At 44.3% G+C, this 10572-nt stretch overlaps 1 protein-coding gene across 6 annotated transcripts in view; it reads right to left on the bottom strand.

The window, feature by feature from the left end:
* Positions 1 to 166: 166 nt before the first annotated feature.
* corin (corin, serine peptidase) overlaps positions 167 to 10572 on the bottom strand; it is a 33679-nt gene continuing 23273 nt past the window's right edge. For all 6 annotated transcript variants that reach the window (XM_061253284.1, XM_061253283.1, XM_061253286.1 and 3 more), the window contains 8 exons: positions 10081 to 10191; positions 9536 to 9659; positions 6776 to 6904; positions 6272 to 6321; positions 5858 to 6032; positions 4851 to 5122; positions 4238 to 4371; positions 167 to 3126 (listed from right to left, as the gene is read on the bottom strand). In XM_061253284.1, coding sequence (XP_061109268.1) covers positions 2944 to 3126; positions 4238 to 4371; positions 4851 to 5122; positions 5858 to 6032; positions 6272 to 6321; positions 6776 to 6904; positions 9536 to 9659; positions 10081 to 10191 — 1178 coding nt within the window. In that variant the 3' untranslated portion in view covers positions 167 to 2943. The remainder of the gene's footprint in view (positions 3127 to 4237; positions 4372 to 4850; positions 5123 to 5857; positions 6033 to 6271; positions 6322 to 6775; positions 6905 to 9535; positions 9660 to 10080; positions 10192 to 10572) is intronic.

Raw genomic sequence — 10572 nt, 5'->3', positions numbered from 1 at the left:
ATAGAAAATAAAAATAAATGTCAATAATCAAACATTACTATTAATTTATGACAATTTTTTGTCTCCTGTGGTGGACAAAAGTAAAGACTCCAAAATGGCTCTATACTGCCATCAAGTGGTTTTATGTCTGTAGTGCATCATAGGGAAATATTTGGTACATAAAACATTCTTTCAGTTAGTCACACAAAATACATATTTATTAATACATTTGTGTTCACAAAGTTTATTATTCAATAGAAATCAAGTCTGGTATGCTTGCTGCTTTTACATTTTGCCTTTTCAAATAAGATTGTCATTTACAATTGAAATGATAACAAACTGTAAAAATACCAAAGTCATGTTTGGGACCAAAACAGTTCATGTGCGCACATACAAAAGCTGTATAAAAATACTTTAGAAAATTACAAACAACAAGTCTTTACATGGAATGTTACACTGAAACATTTAAGCATAATAGTATGCATATAGTCATCGATATAGACATACACCAAACATACACACACACATACACACACATACAGCAACACGCCCAGTACACAGCCAGACACACACGCTCACACACGTGCCCACAAGTGCACACAACACAGATTCTAATATCAGTATCTTCTCTCTGGAGAGGAATAGTATTTTCCACACAAGTACGTACTGTATACACACAAAAGTAACAAAAAGCTTTTTGACTTTGGCACAAACCATCCAGTTGTCTTGGCCATACATACTGTAGCATCGCTGCTAATGTAACGTACACAGATTCAAACACAACTGAATGAATGTAAAGGATGAATAATGAAACTTTGATTAAATCAATTCTATTTGCAACACTGCTGGTAGCTGCACTGGTGGAAAAATATTGACACATACAATACGCTTCTGGAAATTATCACTCACAGTCCTAACAATGCTATGCTGTGCTACTATACTAGCTTATCTTGCCTTTGCTTGAAAACGACTTTGTTTACTTGCTTAGCTTTCACAATTATAATATTGTACAATCTATAACATACTGTATGTGTATGACCAAAGTGATGAATCCTTAATGTACATATTTGGTCAGTCAATGATTCATGTAAGCACCCGATACGCTGACTTAACTGTAGTCATTGTCACTGGTTATGCTGGTCCTTTAAAGCAATATGCAGGTACTATACAAACAGCTTCAAAGATACCAAGCAAGAGTTGACGTGTGGGTTGTTCAAAATAAAATATATATATTTTTGGTAATATTTATGCCTTACTGAAAAAAAGTGTGAAGACAATATGCATGTCTAATCTGTTTTCTGTGTTGATAAATCTTTAATTCTATGAGCAATTCTACCAGATTTCCCGAATATGATATTTAAATATGATAATGACCGTAAAATATAAAAAGTCGTCTTAAAACAGCAGATTCTATTCTATCGCGAGTTTTCCCTTTGAAATTTTAATGTCAGTAGCATTCTCACTCACTATCACTCCTATTCTTTTTACAGGAGGTTGTACCAAAAGGCTGACCTATTGTGAATGAAGACACTTGTATTTAATAAATACTGTATTTAATAATAACAACTAATAAGAAATCAATGTGCTATTTTGTTTATGAATCTGGCATTCACTGGGGCTCAGATGCAGATAGCAGCTATTTACTTGTAAAAACTGGTAACAGTCACTCAATTGTGTGCGAAAGAGAAATCAGTGGCACGTATTTATGATTTGGGGTCTTTTCAGTCAGTCTGTTACATTACTCAATGTCTTTATGTGATTCCAAAATATTGAAATACCAATGAATGTCAATGGATTATTAAATCCAGTACGAATGAAATGTAAAAAAGGTGTATTCTGTGTAATTTGATACGGCAAAAAAAGATAAGAAAATAAAAGGGATAAATGATTGCCTCTTCTGCAGCTTTACAAAAGTTGCAGATGCAATATATATTCACTAGAGACCCTGAATATTTTTTTAAAAATAGGTCTCCACACATACAAGAATGCCTGTAGCTGTGAACCTAGTGTGTATGTGCGTACATTTTGTGGTGATCATTCTGACGAACATGTACAGTAAAACGTCTGCTGTGCATCTCTCAAATGGATGCCACATACTGTTGTTGGTTGAGAAGAGCTCCCCCCACTCACTGTAAAGTGTTAAAGGATATACATAAATAATAATGTGATTTTCATTATCAGTGTACGCCTGTACACCCAGTGTGGATAGCTTTAGCACTGTGATTTAAAATACATACAGGATGCTGAGTGAGACAGACACAGGTACTGCTGTATCATTTATCGCAATGTAAGCCTGGATGCGTAAATGTTGCGTTAAATTGAGTTTCTGAATTCAGCTATCAGACATAAATTAGAAAACCATTACTTTAATTTTCTTGTGCTTCCTCCTTTTGCCTTTCCTTGATTCAATGACTTGCACACACACACACACACACACACACACATGCACACACAGACACACACATACACACACATACACACAAACACACAAGGTCATCCCGTTCATATCTAGTGTGCATGTGTGTGTCTGTGTGTGTGTGTGTGTGTGTGTGTGTGTATCTACGTGCATGTGTGTGGTGTGTGCAGTCCTGGGGAGCCAGTAGACCAAAGACTACTGTTCTGTGGAATGCACAATAGATGGGATGCATTTACACAGCTTGCAGCTTTGCAGAGAGACAGAACAACAACTAAGACAGCGAAAGTATCCGTGAGACGCTTCCTCTTTGAATAGCCACAGAACACAGTGACGATGATGGCAGACGTCCTCAATCTCCACCCTCAGGGCAACCAGAGCAGAGCTGTACCCCAAGTTCAGGGCTCTGCTCCTCTCCTCTCCTCTCCTCCCAGATCCCTCTTTAGTCCCTCACAGGAGGAGAAAACCTCCCCGCTGATTCTGCTCACACACCCTCCACCCATGACTAAAGAAAGAAAGCGATGACAGACCTCCCGCACCGCACAGCCCAGCTAGGTGAGGTGGAAAGTGTGCAGGTAAATCTGTCTCTCGATCCACTCCACGAAGTGGGTCACGTTGCTATAGACGCCGGGCCCCAGAACTTTGGAGAAGCAGACGGAGCCCCAGGAAGTGAGTCCGTACAGGCTCCACCGTCCGTCTGGTTCCTGGCACACGAGCGGACCCCCGCTGTCACCCTGAAACACAACAAAACAGGTAAAACACAGCCCTATGGAAGAAACAGATTTGTAATAATAATCTTTTTTGGACAATAACTGCCATTCATTTATTCATACAGAGTGGTTACCGTGTGCAATAGCTCGCAACATGTAGTAGACGCAAAAATACTGGGGGTTCTCAAGACAAGGCTTGATATGGTGATAGATCTTGCTTTTTGGTAAACAATGCATTAGGTACAGTTTAGGACAAGGTGATGTTATGTTATTTTTGAAAACATCAAACAGATGCAGAATCTGCTGGCAGTAATAGGAGTCAATGTACAATTTACAATTTGGACATATATTACATATCTCTATATATATATATATATATATATATATAGATATATATATATTTATATTTTATTATTTTCACTGTCAAATGCTTTATAGAGCAGGAATGGTTACATTCAGCACAACCATCTTGGGAGTGGGCGTGAGAAAAATTGCACTAGCCTCCCTACATTACGTACATACTGTGAGTGTAGGAGGAAGGAGAGCAGTTTGTTAGGGGACACAGAGGAAGTGTGTGCGCAGAAAAAGGGTGAAAAAATCCTTGAGCATTCAGATACTTTTAGACTGTATTTTGGATGTGGATAAACAGCAGAGAATTATGTATGATCATTCTGCCTCCACAAGAGGGCACTATCGAACTACATTCATATGAATCATATGAAGTCCCTCAAGATCAGTGATCTTCATTCCTGGTCCTGATGGTGCATAATTGATCAATTAAAGCAGTTAATTACTCAACTCATCTCACTTGGTCTCTTCAGTCTGACTTGGTTGCGAATATTAAGTTGACAAAGACAAAAACCAGCAGACCTAGCTCTCCAGGACCAGGAATGGAGACCACTACCCCAGCCTGTCAATCATGCTGTACCTGGAGCCTGCCCAGAATACCGCCCCCCCCCCCATTTCCTCTCGCTTTAATTTGAACAAAATCTGTACATGAAAAGTACACTTCTGTGGCTTCAAAATGCTTTTCGCAAGCCTATGGGAAGTCAATGGGTGACATCACAGTAACTTTGTCCATATATAAACGTTTGTTTTTTAGTCTGTAGTTGAGCTACATGCCAAGAGCACTCACCATACAGGAGTCCACAGTCCCTGACTCGTACCCAGCACACAGCATCCGGGAGGTGATGGTCTTCATGTCGAAGTAAGACTGACACTGGTCCAGTGAGATGATCCTCACCTCCCCTTCCTGCAGCTTGAAAGGCACTAACCACAGAAGAAGAAGAGTGAAGTTAAGACACCTCTACTCATGGCTGAATTAAGTGACCAGCTTGATTATATAGACGGACAAGTTCTAGACAGAGACTGGCCAGGTGCTAGCATTAGCCGTACTGTTCGTAGAAACGAATGCTAGAAACAATTAGCAAATCTTGCATTATTTCATTCAGTCATCCACTGTATGCTCCTGTTGATATAGTAGCTCTTATCAAAGCGTCTCTGGTCCCTCATTTGGCAGCTGCACAAGTGTTTTTCATTGGTTCATCCACAGAGGCACATAATAACCCAGTGCTTTCCTTGTTGTGTATGAGACTAGACATGTGACTGAGGACACAACTGAGCATGTGCAGTGAGCTAAGTGCCCGGTACTTCCCGGTGCCCTGTGTGGCAGGATTTTTTTCTCATAGGCTTCTATTGGGTGTCTATATATTATATACTTAAGAGAAAGGGATAAGGGTTGTACTCACTCCTGTTGCCCATGTGACCCCAGCCGGTGATGTAGCAGTAGGTGTCGGGCTTGGGCAGCTGCCCCCGGTGGGGGAGACAGACCGGCCGAACGTAGCTGGTCTCCTCCACCTCATGGTCCAGCTCCACCACGCTGATGTCGTAGTCCACCACAGCGCGGTTGTACCGAGGGTGAACGATCACGTTCTTCACCTTTCTGGTCTGCATGAAGGGCGACGGGTGGTCCAGGTTGTTGATCCCAGAAACCACCTTCCACACGTCCGCACTCTCCCGGCTGAGGGACAATTTGTTTACATTCAAGAGTTACATATCCAACTGCCGATTAGTTTAGATTCAAGAGTGACATATCCAACTGGAGATTAGTTTAGAGTGGAGAGTTACATATCCAACTGGAGATTAGTTTAGAATCAAGAGTGACATATCCAACTGGAGAATAGTTTAGAGTGGAGAGTTACATATCCAACTGGAGATTAGTTTAGAGTGGAGAGTTACATATCCAACTGGAGATTAGTTTAGAATCAAGAGTGACATATCCAACTGGAGAATAGTTTAGAGTGGAGAGTTACATATCCAACTGGAGATTAGTTTAGAATCAAGAGTTACATATCCAACTGGAGATTAGTTTAGAGTGGAGAGTTACATATCCAACTGGAGATTAGTGTCTACCCACAGATCGCCTCTAGCCAAGAGCAATGATGTTCCTTTGAATTTGAGGGTCACATGACCAGGGAGCATCGTCACGGTAACCTGCTACAAGCCTTCGTTTTCAATGCTAACCCTGCTACACAGTGACACTCTGAGGAGACTCACCCTTCACTTTCAATGCTAACTCTGCTACACAGTGACACACTGAGGAGACTCACCCTTCGCTTTCAATGCTAACCCTGCTACACATTGACACTCTGAGGAGACTCACCCTTCGCTTTCAATGCTAACCCTGCTACACATTGACACTCTGAGGAGACTCACCCTTCGCTTTCAATGCTAACCCTGCTACACATTGACTCACCCTTCGAAGCAGTGGGCCACAGTCAGAGCCCATTTCCGGCCAATCAGCACGCAGCCGCAGATGTGTCCGCTGGGATCACTCTGCAGGGAGCACTGCCAGGGCCAGCGACCTGGCCGGCTAGTGCGCCCGCCCAGGATCCGCTTTGACATGCGCGCTGCTGGGCGGCGCCCACAGTCTGAGAGAGAGAGCGAGAGAGAGAGAGAGATAGAGAGAGAGAGAAGGGGGGGAGGGAGAGAGAGAGAACCCATCATCAACTCCTCCAACACAATAGGGATTCTTTTACGCAACTGGTTTATGTAACTGCTAGATAAGATAACCTTCATTAAGAGGATTCATGGAGGACTCCAGTCACGTGTATGTATTAATGTTTTTGAGAAAGTGTTCACACACATAGCCACACACACTCACACATACCTTCTTTTGTGCAGTGGAGAGATATTTTCCTACGGGAGTGACACGGATGTCTTTGAAAAGATGAGAAAATAAGGGAATTTTAATTTTTCCATAACAGACACAGACTGAGTCATATGCTTAGTAAATATAAATCTCTTTTTATACATTAGTGTGTCCTCTGTAGTTATTGGGGAAATGCTTTCTATTAGCATACAGGGAGTTTTAAATATAAATGCCAGTTTGTTTAAAAATGTGAGTCACAACATCAGACAAACACTCTTCATGTGCAAGGCCAGAATGACTGACTAAAATTCATGAACAAATATGGTGTAAGATCACAAATATGTGATTAGAATGTTCTTATCACTAAAACATTGCTGATGTAACAATCACTACTGGTAACTGAAAGCAATGAAAATGAACACAAATGAGTTTTTTTTTTTAATTCCCCAAAAAACAACTCTTCAAAGTGTTAAAGCACAAGTATAGCTCACACAGTGTTCTTAACGAGTGTGAGGAACCTACCCTCTCTTCTCCAGCATGGCTTGCAAAGCTGACCCATTCTTCTGTAGCCAATCAGGACGGACGTGGAGCCACCGCCTGCGTCCCGGCTGGCTGGGCTCGTCCAATAGCATCTCAACGGCAGTCGGGACTCTGGAACGCAGCGGCACACGGGAAGTCACATGACAAGGGTATGCACATCGTCTCTATCAAGACTGTAGCACTGATGCTAGCATGCCCAACTCAAAGAGAAATAGAAACATGGAAGAGCTCAATGTGATGACACTAAACATTTTCATGGTGTAATAATGCTGTTAAAATATTGACTGGTAGCAATACTTATCAAATGGTAAATGGTTGGCATTTATGTAGCGCCTTTATCCAAAGCGCTGTACAATTAATGCTTCTCATTCACCCATTCATACACACACTCACACACCGACGGTGATTGGCTGCCATGCAAGGCGCCAACCAGCTCGTCAGGAGCATTTAGGGGTTAGGTGTCTTGCTCAGGGACACTTCGACACAGTCCAGACAGGGGATCGAACCGGCAACCCTCCGACTGCCAGACGACTGCTCTTACTGTCTGAGCCATGTTGCCCCTAATGTTCAGGTAAGAAAAAAATGTGCTTAATCAAATTAAGTGAGTGAAGTTGTCTTTGACTGTGGGGATGATATGAAAGCTGTTTTTGTGACACAGATCTGATAGGTCAGTTTTTTGCACAAATACAGTTTGTCCACCAAATCTGACATCACTGCTCACAGGGACTAACGCAGCGCAGACCAACCTTGTTCCTGGAGATCTACAGTCCTGTAGGTTTTCACTTTGACCACCCCTAACAAAGCACACCTCATTCAACAGCTAAAGATGAGCTGAGAATTATCAGAATCAAGTGAGCCAAATTAGCATTGGATTGAAAACCTACAGGACGGTAGACCTCCTGGAATAGCACTGGGCATGCATGAGGTGCATCCCAATACTAGAAAAGAATGTATCCTCCCCCCATACTTCTGAATAGGAGGAGGAGACGAGTGAAGCAAAGGAGGATACATTTTCTCTAGTATTGGGACACATCCCACATCCCTCATCGAACGAGCCGCTTCTACTCAACTTTCTTCCTTCTTTTCTAACAACAACCTGCTAGACCCCCATCAGTCTGGCTTCAGATCGGGCCACTCGACAGAGACTGCGCTCCTCTCCGTCAGTGAGTCACTTCATGCCGCACGAGCAGCCTCCCTCTCCTCTGTCCTCATTCTTCTAGATCTCTCTGCTGCCTTCGACACTGTGGATCACTCCATCCTCCTGTCTGCCCTGTCAGCAACGGGCATCTGTGGCACAGCCCTGGACTGGATTGAGTCCTACCTCTCTGGTCGCTCCTTCCAGGTTGCCTGGGCTGGTTCGGTATCGACACCTCGGCCCCTCGCCACAGGAGTTCCCCAGGGCTCAGTCCTTGGCCCGCTTCTTTTTTCTCTCTACACTCGCTCCCTTGGCCCTGTGATCACTGCACATGGGCTATCCTACCACTGCTATGCGGACGATACCCAACTCTTCGTCTCGTTCCCGCCGTCTGATACGCAGGTTTCAGCCCGTATCTCTGCTTGCCTGAGGGACATCCAGAGCTGGATGGACAACCACCATCTAAAGCTCAACCCAGGTAAAACTGAAATGATATTCATCCCTGCTAATACCTCTCCCCATCTGGATCTCTCCATTTCCCTCGGGGATACCACACTCACGCCGTCACCCAGTGCAAGGAACCTCGGCGTGGTGATGGACAGCAGACTGTCCCTTTCCGAGAACATTGCGGCGGTGACCCGGTCTTGCAGGTTCTTCCTATACAACATACGGAGAATCCGCCCCTTTCTCACCCCCTACTCGACCCAGCTCCTGGTCCAAGCGATGGTTCTGTCCCGCCTGGACTACTGCAATTCCCTCTTGGCTGGCCTCCCAGCGTCTGCCATCAGACCCCTCCAACTCATCCAGAATGCAGCAGCTCGTCTGGTCTTCAACCTTCCCAAATACTCACACGTCACCCCCCTGCTTACTTCCCTCCACTGGCTGCCTGTCATGGCTCGCATCAAATTCAAAACATTGGTGCTAGCCTTCCAAGCAGTTAAAGGGTCTTCCCCAGCTTATCTGCAAAAAATCATCAGACCCTACACCCCTGCCAGACCTCTTCGTTCAGCCTCCACAGGCCGCTTGGCACCTCCCCCTCTCAGAACCTCCACCTCACGCTCACGACTACTGTCTGTTCTGGCTCCACGGTGGTGGAACGAACTCCCCGTTGAGGTCAGAACTATAGAATCCCTCCCCACCTTCAAGCGCAAGCTGAAGACACACCTCTTCAAACAGCACCTCTCCCCATCCCTCCCTACCTCCCTGTGAACCTTAATTGTTGTCTCTGTGACTTGTGTATCAGTATTTTAGTTGGCTAGGTAAGCAGTGTTTGGATAGTTAACTTTGGTGACTTTTGCTCTGTTTGTTTGTTTGTTCAAAAAAAAAAAAAAAAAAAAAAAAAATGGCCCTTGTCCTTATCTTTGTTGTACAGGTAGCAGTTGAAATTGTACTTACCTCTAGGGTCTTTCAGCGAACTTATCCCTGGTTATGGGTATGCACTTTGTTGTACGTCGCTCTGGATAAGAGCGTCTGCCAAATGCCAATAATGTAATGTAATGTAATCTAAGGGAAGCAGCCGATTGGCTCCCGGGCCTTTCGTTTTCACTGCGTACAGCACGCAGGGCTCCGCCCATCAGCACAGAGGCCCAATCAGCTACTGACCTTACCCTAAACCCATCTGTCTGCAGGCCAGGCGGCTCATCCGCGGGTGCCAGTCGTCAGCGCACACCTGGTACTCCGACGCCGTCTTGTGCACGGTCAGCGCCGAGGCGGTGCTGTTGGACAGAGACACTGCAGAGAGACGTGGGCCATGAACACCAAGAAGGAACTCCAGCGATCAAAGTCTTCACAAGTACAAGGCTATTGATGTGAGCTGGGTTAATTACAAATGAAATGTATGGTTTGTTGTCATTGAACAGTAAACAGAAGATTCAGCAGAACTGGCTGACTCATGGTGCATCCGGGTCATCCTGGCTACAAATAGTGGCCTCACAGTACTACAGGACAGGTGATTTCTGCTTCCAGTCTAGGTTTTCACTCCAACCCTAATAAAGTACAGCTCATTCTACAGCTAGAGATCTCATTGAGCTACTAATTAGTAGAATCAGGTGTGTCAAATGAGGGTTGAAATGAAAGGCAAGAGGACAGCTCTCCCGGCCCTGCTGGAATAGCCGGTGTTACTGAAACGCTGCCCCCTACAGGCCGTTCTCACCGCAGTCCCACTCATCGGAGCTGTCCGAGCAGTGCTTCCTGCCGTCACACCACAGCATGCGGTGTACACACTCGTGATTGTTGCAGGCGAGCTCGTTATCATCACAGATCGCTGCAGGATTAAAGCAGACAGGGAACAGCGCAATTAACAAGATATCTGAAAACCTGTCCATGCAAAAAGCTTCCTGTGCTGTGAAATTTACATTTAAATTAAACAGTTAAACTTGTTGAAGTTAAGGACAGAAAATTAAGGACAACTTCCGTGACTAAATGTTTGTTTGCAACAACCCTTAAATACGTTTCTGAGATGTCTCCATAATCATACTACATGTATCTGCCCGTGTGTGTTTGTGTTTGTGTGTGTGTGTAAGCACGTGCATGTGTGCATGCAATTTAATTAGAGATACCTCCCACACACTATCCAGGTATATCTACCCTCCCTGGTACACATGCAGCAGATCAGAAGCCCCAGGACTTGACAGAGTGAAGAGCT

This window comes from Conger conger, chromosome 8 (genome assembly GCF_963514075.1).
Source record: "Conger conger chromosome 8, fConCon1.1, whole genome shotgun sequence".
NCBI classification, from domain to species: domain Eukaryota; kingdom Metazoa; phylum Chordata; class Actinopteri; order Anguilliformes; family Congridae; genus Conger; species Conger conger.
The sequence above is the reverse complement of the archived record's forward strand: the minus strand, read 5'-3'. Positions and strand labels throughout refer to the sequence as shown.